We start from the raw sequence: 18,529 nt of genomic DNA, 5'->3' as shown, positions 1-18,529 counted from the left end.
GTCTCTGCCTCTCTCTCTCTCTGTCTCACATGAATAAATAAATAAAATCTTAAAAAAAAAAAAAAAAGAAAGAAAGAAAGAACGAACGAACATATGACTGGCCAGGTGAAGCCTGGTGGAGAAAAGGTTACCTGTGGTGTATATTTGCATCCAGGGGTTTGTGGGAGTGTCATCAGACCTTGGGGAAAGGAAGTCTAGTAGCATTAGGGTTCAGGACCTTAAGGATAATGGGCTAGTCATTGTGCCCTGCCCTATTATTTTGTCGTTGTTAATAATCTTCATAAATTACTAGCATATACCATATTATTCATTATTCTTTGTTATGTCTCCCCCACTACCAACTGGTGAGTTCCTTCAGGGCAAAGACTTTTGTTCACTGCCACATCCCCAGGGCCTGGCACAGAATAGGACTTGAATAAAATTGAATAAGCAGTAAGGGACAGATTTCACCTTCAGGGAGAAAAGGACATATTTACACTCACCAGCAGTGCCAGGGGTTAGCAGGGAGTCATGATTCTGGGTATGGCATGACAACTGATATTTGAACTCATCTCACTGCACCAAGACTTGTGGCAGGCACTGTTGATGAGGAAGACACCATGTTTAGGAAATGAACATGAGACCTTGTTAAATTCCATAATACTTAAGGACATCCAACAACCCCTTCTTAGTCAAGCATGACATGAGTACCTCATTTCTTCCCCCTTCTCACTTGACAAAGGGTAGAGTCCCACAGAGCAGTTGGGAGTGGTAGCCACATCTCAGGCTGGCTAGATGGCACTAAACTGGTAATGGGATAAAAAGGGTCATGGTCCAGCCTCTCTCTCTACCCACCTGGTCATCAGTGTTTCTCTTCTCTTTTTCTTCTGCCCTCTCATTTTTTTTCTAAGTCCCACAAATTAATCTACTGGTAATAAATCAATCATTATTAATCTCACTCCCATACTCAGTATCTACTTTTCAGGAGTATGAAAATAACCTCTCATCAATCAATGGTCTGGAGCACTGGACCACTCAACCTGCTGGCACTTAGTTTCCATACCTGCCAGGGATCTAAGTTCACACTGGCACTGATGGAACTTCACAACAGAGGTTATTCCATTTGATACTTAGGCTGACTTTCTCCTGCCCGCCTTGCATGCTGGTCACCACTGGCTACTGCTCAAAACTCAGGCCACCCTAATCACCCCATGCTGTCATTGCTTATCCCATTGTTTTCTGGGTTTCCTCTCCTCTGAGTTATCCTTTCTACTGGCCACCATTTCCCCTGAGGTCTTGAGTGGAGCCCCATCAGCAGGACCTTGGGGTGGAGGAGAGGTCAGGGATAAAATCCACATCCTGCTAACTTGCCATTGCTATATATGTTCCCTTCAATCATCCTTTGTTCCCGCTGTTTACTGACCATATCCTGGTCACTTTACATTCAATGAGTGTTTGGGTGTTTATCATCTTCTCCATTCCCAAATCTCACCACCATCTAGAGAGATTTTTCCACAGCCATCCAACCTATCCAATTCCTACACTTTACTGCTCCTTACCCCTTCACACCAATTACCTTCATCTCTTTTCCACCCAGGCATCTAATTCCGTGGCTAGAGTGACCCATCAAGAGCAGTTCCCCATAGTACCACCGCCTCTCCTTCCAGCTCTCTCACCGCTGTCTCAACTGATTTTCCACTGTCTCCCAAGCTCTGCTGGTTTCCCTTCTACCTGCCTAGAGTTCAGTTACTCTGACAAACACTAGGTCCTTCCGCCCACCATGTGGAATACCCAAGCTGCAGATTAGTCCTTCTTCCTCTGTCCTACCCTTGCACTGTAAAGATTTATTGCTGAAAAGCCTACCCAGGCAGTTTTGTGCCAGTCAAAAATAATCATCTCCCATCCTAGCTGGGCCTATAATGCACCCCAAATACCAGTCCCAGACCAGGACCCACTCTCATTCCATTCTGCATCCATTTCAAGCTTTTTCCACTCTTCTTCAATTCCCCTACTCTTCCACTCCTCCCACCAATAAAGTGTAGGGGAGCAATAGGCCATAACAAAAGGGGCATGGCCTTTGGTGCCTGTTGAATCCTGAGTTCTATCTACTCTCTGCTTCTCAGATGAGTAAACTTGAATAAGTTTGAGTAACAATCTTCCATACTAAACCAGTGTGCAAATATTTTATGACATTTGTATGTGAGATTAAGCAGTAGGCATCAAGTTTGGATATTTTTACTGAACTATTTAAAATAAACCCCTCATATCCATTCCCAGAGACCCATAACTCTAATCAGTACTGGGTTTCCATGATTTGAAAGTCATGTTCACATAGTCACACTTATATACCTAAGAAAACTAAAAGCTTGTGGGAGAACTGTCAAAATTAGCCTGAGCTCAACCAGAATACCTTAAGAACAGGATTTATCCATGCCTTACACCCACAATGTTCTCTCTCTCTGGGGATTTGTATGTCTCTTTTTAAATTCTGTTCTTTGTGACTGGAGCTTTATTTAAAACTGTATTTCTGATAGGCTGGCCAGTAAGATATAAATTTATCCAAAGTTTAGGATAGGATAATTAAAAATCATTGAGATTCAACTCTGAGAATTGTGCATTTCTGCTGGTCTGGGACCACCTTGATTTCTACCTGAATCAGCAGCCAGTGTCATCACCACCCCCCTCACATGACTCTAAATCTGAAAGAGTATAGTGTCCTAGATCTTTCCCATTACTTTTTCCCTAGCCCAGGCATCTAGAACCTTGCCTAAAGCTTCATGAGGATAATTTTAGCTACTGTTCATTCTTAACAATATTGGGAAAGTACATTCACCATCCAAAAACAAATACAAGCCTGAGCTGTTTTCCTTGCACTGGCTGCTTTGTACTCAGAACTAAAGATATCCTGAAGATTAATGTTAAAACCATACAATAATGAGCTGGAATGCAAATTCCTCTTATGAATTCAACTATAATATTAGAGATTCCTACAATAAGAATAGCAGCTCATTCTAAATTAATATCGTAATACATCTTAAAGTTCACATTGTAAGTTGTCTTTGTTCTGTAAGTCTAACAATCTATGATCAAAAGAAATAAAATTCTGTACTTTAAACATTTTTTCTTTCTTACATATGTAGTTAAGGAGGAGAGGCACCCAAAAGTCTAAAAGGAAAAAAGGAGAGAGGCAACTTAATAACATAAGCCTGGTCAGCGACCAGATATATGCAATATGTGATATCTATGACTGCCAAATCTTTGTACAGATTATTTTAGAATGACCTTAGAAAGTGAGTCCCAGTTTGTTTTTAAATTTTCATTGTGTCAAAAATTACAATTTAAATTATCAACTTGGAAAAAATAAATAAATAAATGATCAACTTGGTCACATCCTAAGTAAAGCTATCTGGTTTTCTCCTTTTAATTACGGATCATACTATAGTGTGTAGAATACAGCTAAATGTGTTATTTGGTGTGAGCCCTGCCCCTACACTTCAGGCTTCACACATGCCCATTGCCTCATTGTCCAGCATGGATGTTCTGATTACTAGCCACTATCACACCATTAGAGTTTCCTGGGCTGGTCCCAACTCAGGCATCAGTGAATTGTCATTATGGACAGAGATTGATCTGAAAAATGTGGCTACCTGGCCCAGCTCTCAAAAATGAAGGACCCACCTTGAAATCAATGTTCATGTTTGTTTCTTCAAGAAGGGGTCTTTATGAAGTTTTTTTTTTTTTTTCTTTTTTTTTAATCCAGCTTTGACAGCCTCTTTCTTTCCAGATGGTGCATGGAGCCAAGCCTGTCAGAGACCCTTAGTCTCCTGCTGCCTTTTAATGCTGGTCCTTGATTGCTAATGACCCCCAGCTGGACTGGCTCCCCAACCCATTTAACCCCACTCTGCTGGGTCCCCATCTCATGCAGGGTGAGAAGCAGTGAGAGCTGGAAGTGGGAAGGTGCCAAGTCAGCCAGGACCTCCCGCCCTTTGAGAGGTAGTGGCGCGTTTCCCGGCGCCATCACGGATGTCCAAGATCACTCCAGTAGAGCACTCCTGTTAATATGATTTTCCCTATATTGTCAGATAAATGCTACCAGGTTTCAGATCATTAATATTTTATTTGACTAAGCCAAGATAACAGAATACCTGAGACAGTGTTTTCTTTAGGGTCCAAGGGATGAGAACTGCTGATATAGATCCCCTAAAATTTGTTAGTTTGGAAACTTAAAATTAAATTCACTGGAACTGTCATTTAAGCCTGGTCAAACTAGTGGTTAGAGCAGCTCAAATGTGTCAGTATACAAAGTCACTGCAAAGAAGCCTGAGTGAAAATGATAATTAATTTCCTTGTCAAGGCCTAAATCATTGTATAACACAGGAGATACCCATTTTCAGATATGCTGGTAACAACTGTATTTATTAAGCTTGGTTTGTTTTTTTATGACATGCTGGAAAGTGCTTATAGCTATACTAGCCAAGTGACTCAGAGATGTGGGATTTAAACAGAAAAAAAGGTTGATGACATAAATTTGTTGAGAGATCCTGAGTCCTATGGAGAGACAGACTCATGTCACTTATGACCTTCTCATGACAAGATAACCTCCCATGAGAGTAAAGGGAAAGGGAGGGTATGCGAAGCCGTCAATCTGTATATTGTTTCCATAATGGATTTTCATTAAGCTCATCTCAGATTGTAAGAAAACAAGGCAAAGAAACTTAGTAGTTCTAGATGACCTGGAAGAAGTAGAGTCTAAACTCTTCATCAGAGCAAAGAAATGAGACCTCTGTGTCTCACTACTTTTATAAATCTTAAAGGTGTACTGGATAGTTAGACCAAATTTAATTTACAGTGTACTAAGGAAATTTTTTCCAAAGTGAAGCACAGAAATAGGACAATAACCCAAATTAGTTATTTTCTTCTTAATTTTATTTCCCCCAGATACATCCTATTTTATTGGTTTCTGGAAATTGAAAGAACCAGAGTAATCTAATTTTTCATCACTAGTACTGCATTGATTCCATTTTTGCATCTCATTAGTTTAATGCAAACAAAAATCAGACCTGTGATTTCATTCGGGTCTGTTATTCTATTCACATTCTTTACAATTTCACACACAGTTGCCAATCATTTGTGCATATACTCTCCCCCAAACCAAGTCCATCAGGCTAATGACTATTCACTACATGAAAAATATCTTAGAATTTGTGAACCCGTGTAGGTGTTTGTACAGCTGTACAGTATTAACCTGTACATTATAGTTTTTGTTCATAGCTGGGAAGGCTGGGTGAGATTAAATGTTGTCTTTTAGTCCATCAGTAATCAAATGACCAAGAAAGGGGTTCGGATGAGCACCCCCTTGTGCAGCATTGTTCTCTAAATGAATTTAAAGAGCATCCTATTATGATGAAGTTCTGGTATAGTTACAGAGAACTTTTCATCCTGAAGCCTGATTGTATTTTGATTGGTCTTCTTTAAATGTCTTTTTTTTTTTAATTTTTATTTATTTACGATAGTCACAGAGAGAGAGAGGCAGAGACATAGAGGGAGAAGCAGGCTCCATGCACCGAGAGCCCGATGTGGGATTCGATCCCGGGTCTCCAGGATCGCGCCCTGGGCCAAAGGCAGGCGCTAAACCGCTGCGCCACCCAGGGATCCCGGTCTTCTTTAAATTTCAATGAGGCCAATAGGGTCAATAGTATTTATGTCCATTTTGAAAATGAGTGGCTGGAACTCTGCAATCAGAGCATCTTAAAGTTGGCAGAGATCTTAAAGAGCCTCTTGGCTAACAGTTTTCTCTTTTCCTGCTTTCACACAACAAACTCTCATCGAGCACATCTTGCACTACACACATGCACTGGCACACTGGGAAGGAGCATGACTTCAAGGATAACAGCTAGGGTCTCTGGGCAAGAACATGTGCAATGTGCCACGCCACCACCCTTTGTCAAAAAACCAATCTGTCAGTTCAACTCCTTGTTTTACATACAGATAAAACATGACAGCCAGAAAAGTAAGCAGTTCACCTGGGTCACAGACTAGTAAATTCCAGAAATTAAACTATGCCCAGGCCTTCTGACCCCAAGTCCAGTGTCGGTTTCTCTACTGCTGACCTGCCCTTTGCGCACTAACAGCAAGAAGTGGAACCAGGTCCCCAACTTAGAGAGCAAGGCAGAGCTGGAGATGAATGCCCCAGGATCCCCTGCCATAAGGAATCAAAGAACCAGTCACAATTAGTTTACTAAAACCAGCACTATCTGGTGTCCCATATCCTCAAGCATTTAAAATGTCGTTCCAATCTTCAAAGACATTCTTTCGTTCCATTTTTATCTGCTTTTACCCAGGACATTGTTTCCTAGCTCCCGACTAGTTCACTAGGTGATTTGCATCTCATTAGGAGCTCCAGAAATGACATCTCCCAGCCTGCCGCCTGGCATTGTGGGCTGCTAAGCATCAGATCAGGTCTTAGATTTTTTTCATGTTGACACTTTTGAAAAAGCTGAATTAATACTGTTTTTCACTGGGCAGAGATTGGGTGGCCATTTTGGCCTTAATTCCTGCCCCCAGCCCCCAACAGGGCCAAAGTTAGGGAACAGCCATGGTTAGGGACAGTACAGACGAAGTCAGTCATCTCCACAGGAGTCAGTCATCTTCCACAGGAAGACACCTGGCTAGAAGAGAATATTGCAAGACCTCAGAATAAGCAGTTTAAAAACTCCTAAAAGCAGAGAGATAGGACATGATACTAACATGTATATTCTGAATATACTATGCAAAGTAAAGCTAAAAGAAAGAAACCAACAGCAACTCATTGCTGATTCTGTATTACTAATTCTAAGCTTGTGCCTTTTAAACATATTTGACTAGTTCCAACCCTCCCAACACCCCAGAACTTTTGCCTACGTTTATGTCTGATTTAAAAAGAGTTTAGTAGGTCAGAATGGCTTTTCAGCTTTGTCATTCATTCATACGAAAACCTGCTGAAGAGCACTGAGCAACATCATACCTCTGGAAACCAGAGATAATGTTTCCATGGTCAGCAAAATTGTTCTCTTGGAATAAGAAAAATAATTTTCCCAGTGTCCAGGGAAATTAGCGTTTTCTTGGAGCTCAAGCCATCTGATGCAACTTCCAGTGCAAAAGCTAATACCAAACAATGCTAGGAACCCTCCTGGAGCTGCTGCCCAATTGAAACTTCTCTGACCCCATGCCAACTTTTTAAGATGGCAGCTAGTTGATCTGCAAAATCAATCTAAGTTTTTAAGAGAGGTTTAAGCTCTTAGTTTTTCCAAACCTGGCTATAAGTTAAAATCATCTGGAAGGGGATTGGGGAAAAGGGGTGGTGGGGTGGTGGGGTGCTGTTTTTAAAAGCAGTAATACTGGAGTCCTCCTACCCTTGACTAACTGAATTAGAACATACAGGGGTAAGACCAAGACATCTGTATTTTTTATAATTTCTTCAGAGGATTCTAATGTGCAACTAGGATCGTGAACCACTTCCACATAACAAAAATTATGATAACCCCTTACGAGCACCTACTCTGCCTCGGGTGCCCAGGTTTTCTCTCTTCATACATTATCTGACATATTTACCACAACCTTAGTAGGGTTGTCATCATCACCAAGTTCAGACTCTCTAATTAAAGTGCTAGAGGTGGGATTCATGCTGTACTTTTTCTAAACCTTGTGGGGTTTTTTCTTCCACAACACTGATATTTCTCAAAGTGTGGGACATAGGCCTCCAGTGGTCTGCAAATTGATTTTAGACAGTGTGTGGATGTAACCTTAAGTAACACTGAATCATGTAAAAGAAGGTTACTCCTTCTTCAATTCTATTTAAAGTCTTCATATTGAGGAGAAAATCGTAGCTATATTAATATGTCTTAAATTCCTCTCACACTTACCTCTCTTTTTTTAACAAGCCTTCTAAAGAAGCCCAGAACATTCTGTTGGAAACACAATCAACAGAAACCAGTTCAGGTGTGATAGTACTGTTTTGTTTTCATTGTATTTACTTTATGATTTACTTCTATTTGTGGCAAATGACACTGGCTTTCCATTTAGTACACCAGTGAATAAAAATTCATTTTTAAAGAAATGTGTTTAAGTAAGAAAAAAAAGTACTTGATTTTAAGAATGCTACATGAAGAATAGTTCAGGTATCATAAATATAGCAAAAAAATGGTGGATGACGACAGAAGTTTGAGAAATGCTTTGCTACAGTATGCTAATTTTCAAAGGAGGTCTCTCGACACCTGTTAGCCAGTGGGAACTCTCATCTATCATCCCATCACAAACAGGCAGGCAAAGCTTGTTCCATGCAGGTTAGGCCCAGCCAGGAACTATGAACTTTGCTACTGCTTTCAGCTCCAGAGGAATCCTGAAACACAGATGGTAATAAACAGGGAGAGGGAAAAGCTAGACAATCCTCCTTTCAAGTAATCAGTGAAATGCAACTCAAAATACAAATGATGTGCCATTTTTCACCTATTCAGTTATCAGACTTTTTCTTCAAGATGCTGTCCCACGCTGGTGAGGGCCTCCAGAAATGGACAAATCTCAGGTTCGGGTGCTAGAAGTATATTTGCTGTATACTTTCTGGATGGCAATTGGGATGAATCAAATGGCCATAAATCATAACTTATAAGAATATATATACCTTTTAGCCAATAATTCAACCTCTAGGAATTTATCTTAAGAAATTAATGTAGATTATTATCAAAAACCAAACTATGATATGTTCCTTATAATACTGCTTATAGGAAAACATTGGAAACAAATTTCATGCTCAATATAGGAAATGATATAGGTTAATCATGCATCATTCATTAAATGAAATACCATACAACTATTAAAAATGATCCCATTTAAACCAATCAGGAAGACAAGAAACTGGTTCCAGGATTTACTACTATTTTAAGGATGGGGTCATGGGATGCAGAAAAAAGATGGACTTTTTATTGCTTAATTTATTTGAACATGATGTTCATTTATTACTTTAAAAATGTAACTCAAGGGCACCTGACTGGCTCAGTAGGTAGAGCATGCAACTCTTGAACTTGGGGTTGTAAGTTTGAGCCCCATGTTTGGTATAGAAATTATTTTAAAAACCAAACCTTAAAAAAATGAAACTCTCAAAGAAATGTACTATTTTTCAAGTAGGTTAATATGGAAAATATGACTTTCTTGTTAAGTAGGGGGAGAAAGCAGTAACAAATAAGTGACTGAATTTTTTGTTGTTAAGAAAAGTGAGGGGCATCTGGGTGGCTCAGCAGTTGAGCATCTGCCCTTGGCCCAGGGTGTGATCCTGGAGACCCGGAATCGAGTCCCACCTTGGGCTCCCTGCAGGGAGCCTGCTTCTCCTTCTGCCTGTGTATCTGCCTCTCTCTCTTTGTCTCTCATGAATAAATAAAAAAGAAAAAGAAAAGTGAATGCAGGGATGCCTGAGTGGCTCAGTGAGTTAAGCATCTGCCTTCAGTTCAGGTCATGATCTCAGGGTCCTGGGATTGAGCCCTGCCACTGGCTCCCTGTTCAGCAAGGAGTCTGCTTCACCCTCTGCCTCTACCTCCTGCTTGTGCTTGCTCTCTCTCAAATAAATAAAATCTTTCAAGAAAAAGAAGAAAAGTGAATGCATAGTCCTAGAAAAATATTGAAAAGATATTAAGAAAAAAATACTAATCAACTTTGTTTTTAAGAGGCTGGCTTCATCTCTCTCCTTGGTAGACTAAGTTTCCCAGAGATGTCCTAGGATAGGAAAGGCCCTCTTTCCTATTGGAAGCCTTGGCAATAATATCTTGATTGACAGAACCAAAGAGTGGGCCACATAGATGGAACAGATCTTAAGAATAGTGAATGGTCACTATGCATTCATTCATTATTTGTTAAGTGTGTGCCAAGCCCTGAGCTATAAAATAGTTTTAGGGGAAGTTATTTCCACTTCCCTAGCTAGTAAGGAGAAGATTTCACATAGACAATTTATAACTCCACCATCTTCCGCAGGCACTAATTTAACTCAGGGATGTTTTCTTTGTAGCAATTTTGCAATTTTGAAGAAGATTGTTCATGACATAACATGGCAACTGGGAAAATTTGTAGCTTTCCTTTCATCTTAGAAAGGAAGATCTGAATTACATGCACCCCAGGAGAAAATCTCTCTTTCTGGTTGTGTGTGTGTTTTACAAAAGCCCACTGAATTCCTTAGTCCCTCCTGAAGTTAGACATGGTGAGGTGAAAACTTACAAGAATGTCTCAGTGAAAGAACAAGCATCATTGTAAAGGCCCTGGCCTAACTTTGGGATTTTGAGTCAAAAGACCTGAATTCTAGTCCTGTCTCTGAAGGGAGACCAGCAGAAGGGCCCTGCTCCCTGGGCTCAGACGACTTAGATATAAAAGGAAGGGGGCTAAACCACAGAGATTAATCATCCTTTATGTCATAGCTTAAACTTGAAAATCTGAACTCCCAGGGCATCATATCTTCCCTCCTATTCCCTGTCAAGGCTCCAAGCATCCCCAAATAGCCTGTGCCTCGGGGTATATCAGAAACAAGCGGTTTACAACATGTTGAGAAGATTCTTCCATAGACAGCATTCTTAAGGTAGTACAGATTATTGCAGACTCTGCCAGTGTGATTCTTATTGGTAAGGAAAGATTTCATGTGATCTAGTATAGTGGCTCTCAACCCTGGCTGTACATTATAACCAATCCAAGGAAATTTTTGTTTTTAAATATCAACACCTAGGTCCTGATCTGGGCACCAGCATTTCTAAAAACTGAACGACTGGTGTAACGTAAAGAGAATGACCCACAGGAATTTGCAATTGAATTTTCAGTTATACTTTGCCTCTAACATGCTTTGCAATCCCTTATTCTCCCTGTGTCTCTGTTATCTCTTTGGGATTAGTGTCCTTTCCAAAATGAGATGAAATGAAGATAAAGCTACTTTGTAAAACAAGATTTGATACATAAAAATGAAATGGTAAGTAGAAGAGCCAGAAAAAAGTAATCTCATTGGAGGCTATTTCATTAAGTGTCCACTGGAGTACCATGTGGCATGATCAACCATCACTGAGGAGAAAGATTATCCAGCTGACAGCTAGGCTACTGTCCCCCCCCCCCCCAGTTGCCCTGAGAACTTTGGTAATAGAAATGATGTACCTCCCTTTATGCACAGAGTTGATAGAGCTCTGTAAGTTATTTGCATAACTCTAATGCTATTTCATGCTCCAGGGATATATCTAGTAACCCCATATGGGATTTGCCATCTGTAAATCTAGAACACTGAACACTGTTTGCTTCAAGGGGATGTTTTACTTGGCAAGTCACCCTGGGAATGCCTCATCCACAAAATGGCAATCAGATCAGCAGTCTAACCACTCAAAACATATTCCTGCCTGCTGAGGGCCCACCGGGAGGGTACATAGGACTGTGGTTCTCCCAGTATGCTCCTCATTTTCCTCCCAGGAACCCTGCCCACTGCCTGTCCATTCCTTAGGGGTCCAGAATCCATACTGTCCCATCAAGCAGGGGAATATTTGGGCTGTATGCCCCATCCTACCCTCCTTTGCAGTTATCCTTTCCTCATTTGATCCTGCTAGAAAATTGATCAGAATGGCACATTTGTAAAGGGTGAAAAAAGTATTTGTAGCCAAAATAGCTGTAACCCAGCAAGTCAGAGTGAGGAAATAGTTTCCTTCTTCATCTCTGAGACCCTAAAAGGAAACAAAAGATCTTGTTTGTGACTTGAAATTGTGCTTGAATTAGGGTTGCCAGATTTAACAACAACAAAAAAGTACAGAACACCCAGCTAGATTTGAATTTCAAATGAATAACTGATCACTTTTTAATACAAGCATGTCCTGAATATTGCACAGGATTTTATTAGATTAAAAAAAGTATTGGTTGTTTATCTGAAATTCAAATTTAATTGGGTGCTCTGTATTTGATCTGGCAACTCTAGTGTGGATATACCTGCATGTTCAATAAAGAGAACTGAAATATGAAATCTCCAAACCAGTTGTTTGAAGTTATGTAACGATGCCATCAACTGAATTCAGCTGTTTGTCTCTCACCAAGGGCTTAGCCAGTTGTGCAGCCACACAGTGTGATGATTTGGGGTTAGGGAGCAAGGAGTATGCCTGTCCTGGTGCTCCTAATTGAAATGCCATTTACATTTCTTGCATTTTGCAACAGATTTATCTCCAGTTTACTATAAAGTTCTGGGAAAACTCAGAAGAAAAAGATGTGTTCAGGTCTCAAATATGAAATAAAGAGGCACAAGGGGAAAAGGTGGTGCAGGGATTCTTGAAAGGGAAAGAGACCTATGTTAAAACATACTCATGGCATAAGATACTTTCAAAAAGCTTTGTGAGGAAGTAGCACGCAGAGTACTGCAAATGGGAGAGTTTGGCTTGGCTTACATAGAAATAGGCCACTTTCAGAATATGAACATCACTGTCTTCAAATAACACATAAACTAATGTTTATCTTCAAACTTGAATTGCCCATTTTGTCTACATAAACTAGTCAAACGAACTAGTTTGGCAATTGCCAGATAATCCTATTGTTTTGTATCTCTTATAAGCAAACTATTGGCTCAGAAGTCAAAAAGATAAGGATTCCAGCTTCCACTCTACCACGTTTGAGAGTTAGCTTTCTTAGCCATGGTGTCTTCATCTATTGGAAGAAAGAATAATTTTTGTCCTACATTCCTCATTGATTTCTTTTAATTTTTTAAAAGATTTTATTCATTCATTCATTCATTCATTCATGAGACACACAGAGAGAGAGCCAGAGACATAGGCAGAAGAAGAAGCAGGCTTCCTGCAGGGAGCCCGATGTAGAGCTCTATCCCAGGACCCTGGGATCACACCCTGAGCCAGAGGCAGATGCTTAATCACTGAGCCACTCAGGCATCCTGATTTCTTTTAATTTTTAAAGAAAAAAATTCATGATGAACTTCTCAGTGTGCATACATATTTTTTATAATAAATTTATTTTTTATTGGTGTTCAATTTACCAACATACAGAATAACACCCAGTGCTCATCCCGTCAAGTGCCCCCCTCAGTGCCTGTCACCCATTCACCCCCACCCCCCGCCCTCCTCCCCTTCCACCACCCCTAGTTCATTTCCCAGAGTTAGGAGTCTTTATGTTCTGTCTCCCTTTCTGATATTTCCCACACATTTCTTCTCCCTTCCCTTATATTCCCTTTCTTTTTTTTTTCTTATATTCCCTTTCACTATTATTTATATTCCCCAAATGAATGAGAACATATAATGTTTGTCCTTCTCTGATTGACTTACTTCACTCAGCATAATACCCTCCATATTTAGAGTTAATACATGTTCTATATGCTGCTTTGTATTTTTCTTCTCTTTCTGGATTTTGAATTTTTATCTATCAACAGCATACCTTAAATTTATCTTTTTTGTGCTTTCATGGTATGATATTATGTTCATATCTCAGAGTTAACTTCTCCCTAGTTATTAAATATTTATCATGTTTCTAGCTTTTTTTTCCTACTACAAAAAGTGTTATCATAACCCATCTTCATACACATTGTCTTTTTCTCTCCTTCTGGTTTTCTTCATTAGGACATGTTTCTTGGAACAAGTTGCTTAGCTTTCATTATTTATTGTCAAGTTGCTCTTCAGGAGAGATGGAGCTTATGGACTCATGTGTATGTGAGGCCACTTCCACATTGTCTTTTGATCTTTGATTTATCCTAATTAATAGAAAGGCAGTAGTAGTTGTTTTAGTTGAAGCTCTTTGTCAGGATGGCTAAGTATTTTTCATTATCTCATTTCATTAATTGTATTTCAACATGTTATAAATATTTCTCCATCTTTCTCTTGCTTCAGCCTTTCCACATTATGGATAGTGGACTTTCCTGTGTCTATGTTTTTAAATTTGTTTTTATCTTTCTGTTGCATTTCCTTTCATCCTAGTTTCATTACTGTCCATCATAAGAATATTGAACTCATCCTTGTCATTAATATCTTCTTGCATAGTTAATTAAGATAGTCTATTTCATTCCCCTTTAAGGCTTTTATAGGAATACTTAAAATGTTTAACTATATAAGTCATCTGGAATTTATTGTGGCCTGCAAGAATCAAAAAGCATATTGAGAAAAGTAAACAATTTAGATTTTTTTTAACTAACTTGAGTCCAGCAGCACTCTTATGATAAGTCACTTTTTTTTTAAGTCACTTAACCTCTTAAGACTCTGTGCCCTCTACTAGACTGAAAACAGGGATCTTATCTTACTTCTATTTGTTTTTCCCCACAGTATCCAGCAAAGCACCTTACGTATAGCATAAATTTTATAAGATCTATACTCAAGTCATATTTTTGCATATAACTATCAAATTGTTCCCACACCATTTATTTTTTTAAAAGATTTTATTTATTCATGAGAGACAGAGAGAGAGAGAGAGGCAGAGACACAGGCAGAGGGAGGAACAGGCTCCATGCAGGGAGCCTGACGTGGGACTCGATCCCGGGACTCCAGGACCATGCCCTGGGCCGAAGGCAGGAGCTAAACCACTGAGCCACTCAGGGATCCATTTATTTTAAACAATGACTCATTTCCCAAATATTTGTTTGGTTGCTTATTATTGATCACATATCAGTGATACTCAGACTTGTTCCAATAGCAAAACACTTGGAAGTTATGGCATTCTGCAGAACATCATGAAACATGGAGATATTTAAGTTAAAATAATGAAAATTAAAATTTGATGCTATATCAGATACCAGTTTACAGTAGATTCTAGTATACTATAGATACCATCAGACACCAACAGTTGTTTTTTTTTTTCTTAACTTATGGGAGAATTGTTAAAATTGAGAAAATTCTACCCAATAATTTAATTCCTACTAAGAATCTGGAAAATAAACACCCAGCCATGGAAAAGCAAGTTCATCAAGAGCAAAAGTTGAGAGCCACATCTTATATTAAGCATACCCAGTGGAGAATATAAATAAAAGCTTCTGATCAAATGTGAACACTACATGAAGTCCAGCTGAACTGGGCTGAACTCCAGCTGAACTCAGAAACTATTTAAGATCAGTCTTTTGCATTTCCAAGGTTGGAATTCCCGTAATATTAGGAAATCTAAGGGAGAATAGATGTTAGATCCCCAGTGTGTGTTCACACCAGCAACCTTAACTCTAGACACTTCTATTCATTAATCTATAAATCAGAGGAGATGACACAAGGTACCTTATATTCTACCATATCACAGCATATGGATTTCACAAAGCAAGCAGGAGATAGGTATGTTGGAACTATTAGAAAGTACCTATTTCCATTTTGGATTCCTTGTACTCTGAGGACAGTGCTAGCGCAAGAGCTGAAATTCCTGTCCTTTGCAAAGATTTCCTGAAGATGTGGGCAGGGAAATCTTTAAAGACTACTGGAGCCCTCTGCAAGCAACGTCATCGTGCTGTGCTAATTAATATGTTTTCACAGAGCTTACTTTTACTTAGACCTCAGCTTCCAAAAAAATAGTTTCAAAAAAAATAAAAATAAAATAGTTTCTTGTTAGAAAGACAATATGCTATAATTTTAAAAAGAACACTTCTAGAACAAGAGGTAAGAGTCTAGGGTTGCATCCTCACTATGCCACTTCATCTGGGATGAGTCATTCAGCATATGTGGGCTCAGTTTTTCTCCCCCTGTCCCCCCAAAAATGGGTATTTAGAATAAATGATTCCTAAAGTCCTGTATGGTTCTTATAGTCTTATTCAATACAGATGTGTTCCAGTTCAAGAAAAGTAAAGATACAAAACTTCACACTTAGGAAACTGATAATTTGCTATTCAGAATGGTCCATGCTCAGTCATTCTTTACTTAGAAAACTCCCCCCAGAATTTCCCTAAATAGTAAGAACCTCTAGTAAATCAAACTATGATTCCAAGGACAAATCTCCTTGGAAGAATATGCTGTACATACAGTAGAGGAAAGTGCTATCTTTTCTCTGGACAATGAATGTCACAATATTCATGAACAATATTCTGTGGCAGCTCTGGGGTATGTGCATGTGTGTTGGCAAGAGGTTAGAACTGCTAAATCCTGATTCAGATATAGTGCCAAAAGGACAGCAGATTCCATGAAAATCATCTGCTTGGACGGGAAATAAATCATGACTTCATTGGACACGTGGTTTTTTAATCTCCAGTTCACTCTTGGTCCAGGGTTCTGAAATCGGGACTAATACGGAGAGGCTGCTCTGTGAAATCATGCAATTATCTTTTCCCCTTCTCCTTTACACTATCTCCAGAGATTGCATGGATCAATGGTATTGTTCAAAGCATTTCAGTAAATACTAGTTCAAGCCATTTTCCCTCCGAAATGTATCCCACCAAAAGGTTTGCTTCTCATCTACCCAAGAGTGTGTGTGCTCCAGATGTCTTTGAACCCTCACTGTAGGATGTGGTGCAAACTATCCCAGATTGCCTTCATTGTCCTGAGTTATCCCACTAAGATAGGGCTCTGTACTCTACAAAGGCTGACCACCAACCTCTACTTCACCAGCATGGACAAAGCAGTTTGTTTTCTGTCACTCTCGACAGCTGATTTAGCTAAGAGAGACAAAGGCAAAGTTAGAATGGCCCTTGTTTTTACACTTAGCAATTCCTATTTGTGTGCATGTGTTTTAGGATGACATCTCTGCCAATATTAGCAGAGTTCCAACATACCTATTAAAATGGGACACAGTTTCCACTAAGTGCATTTATGTAAAGAGCATTTTTTTCCCAAATTTTCCCAATACCTCGGATGGTTTACAGTAAAGTTTTGCTGTCTTATCACAGTTTCAGAAAATGGTCATATACAGAAGCAACGAACACCTCGCCGAAGATGTCAGCAGCCCAAAATGTTGAGTAGCCCTGAGGACACCATGTACTATAACCAGTTAAATGTGAGTTCAAAGTGGCCATAAAGCTGTTTCACTGGCTTTGTTTCCAGTTAATAATTCTGTTATTAATACCTGTTCCAGCCCCTCCAGCCCCACCCCCACTCTCTTATGCTCTCTTCTTGAACATGTGCTTAGGCTCTTTATCTGTTGCTTTCATGTCAGGATGTCTGCCTTCACGGTGAATAATTGATGTGGTTTATCAAAGACGAGCAAGATGCATGCTTCATCAGGCTCACTTGAGCCCTTTGATCAAAAAAATTATGCTGTGACTTCTGATATTATCAGCATCTGCTTGCATTCAACACAAAATCACTTTGAATTAAAAATTAACGACTTGCTGCTTTGCTTTGACTGTGTGTTCTTGGCCCTCTCCACAGGGAACTCTAGAATATCAAGGGAGCAAGAGGAAGCCAAGAAAACTTGGGTAAATATCTGTCTTCTTAGTTCTAAGCAACTGTAAACAGAAGGGGTCCTTTGTGATATTACAGAAAATGCAAAACTTTCCAGAGAAGCTTCTAAAAATATGCAAATAGGGATATGGCCTCTATTATTGACATTGGAAACTACTTTTCACAGTAGCAGCTATATAAAACTTGAATCTATTCTGTCCGAAAAGGCTGAAATTGCCACCTCAAGGCAAATGTTATTTCTCACAATTATCCCAGGAAATTGTGGTTTCCCTTATAATTGCAGATGTAGCAGATTGTATAAAACTCTCCCACAAATAAGAGCATTGCACACAGTGCAAATAGGCCTCTTCCCACATCACCCTGCCCCTGAGCCTTAAAGGTACACAAAGGAAAATCTCCCCCAGTGGTTAGACAGAGGACACTGTCTAAGGAGTTTGTGGCTCATCTCATTGTTAGCCACGCAACTGAGAATATAGTGACACAGGTTACTGGTACTAGTTTGAGAACCGGAGGAGGGCAGGAAGGGAACATTCTCATCTAGAGGGAACCAAACAGGGACAGACCAGTTAATTCAGGCAGACAAGTTGTAATATGATCACAACTTCCAGACACCACTAAATTGAGCCTGTGATCAGCCTGTGACCCGGAGGTGAAAGGCTTTGTGGATCAGACATCAGTTCCTCTGTTCTAGGAGACCCTGAGCTACTTGCCCTAAGCTGTCCTTCCCTTCCATGGGGGAACCCAACCCTGTTCTTAATATTCACACAATTTCAACTGCTCCAGTGATGACTGTGGCCTTTGTCCGCTTTTTCTGCTAAAAACTCTTTTCTTTGTTGCAGCCAGATCAAAGTGCTTGATGGGGAAGATGAATATTACAAATCCTTGTCACCTGTGGACTCTATTCCCGAGGAAGACAGCCCATCCTGCCCTTTCTTTTCTTCCTCATCCTCGAAAGGAGCATCTTTTGCTCCACACTGAGCTGAACTTCCTGCGCCCCATGTCTGTTGAGGGTAAGAACAATCATGATAATCAACTGATTGTCATTTAATAAGAAAGTACTGCAATGGGGTCAGCTTCTTTGGACCGGTAGCCTGGGTCTGAGCCTTACTGAATAATGTTCAGATTCCTAACCATTTCTCCTACTCATTGCCCTCCCCACATCTGCAGTGCAGCCTGAGCTGGGCAGTTTTCCCTTTTCTCATCTCATGGGTACCTGTGGGACC

The 18,529-nt window shown here is 39.8% G+C and overlaps 1 protein-coding gene across 12 annotated transcripts in view; it reads left to right on the top strand.

The window, feature by feature from the left end:
• Positions 1–18,529, top strand: part of MYO3B (myosin IIIB) — a 425,769-nt gene that overhangs the window by 382,467 nt on the left and 24,773 nt on the right. For 8 of the 12 annotated variants that reach the window (XR_012023941.1, XM_072811357.1, XM_072811361.1 and 5 more), the window contains 3 exons: positions 16,793–16,899; positions 17,274–17,320; positions 18,146–18,316. Coding sequence is in view for 8 of the 12 variants with exons in the window: in XM_072811357.1 (XP_072667458.1) it covers positions 16,793–16,899; positions 17,274–17,320; positions 18,146–18,284 (293 nt within the window). In the remaining 4 variants the exon portion in view is untranslated. Of the gene's footprint in view, positions 1–7,898; positions 7,957–16,792; positions 16,900–17,273; positions 17,321–18,145; positions 18,317–18,529 lie in introns of those variants that run through there. The other 4 variants (XR_012023944.1, XR_012023942.1, XM_072811358.1 and 1 more) reach the window with 3 other exon arrangements.

The sequence above is a fragment of the Canis lupus genome, chromosome 34, assembly GCF_048164855.1.
Source record: "Canis lupus baileyi chromosome 34, mCanLup2.hap1, whole genome shotgun sequence".
Lineage (NCBI taxonomy): Eukaryota > Metazoa > Chordata > Mammalia > Carnivora > Canidae > Canis > Canis lupus.
This window is presented reverse-complemented; position numbering and strand designations above follow the sequence as displayed.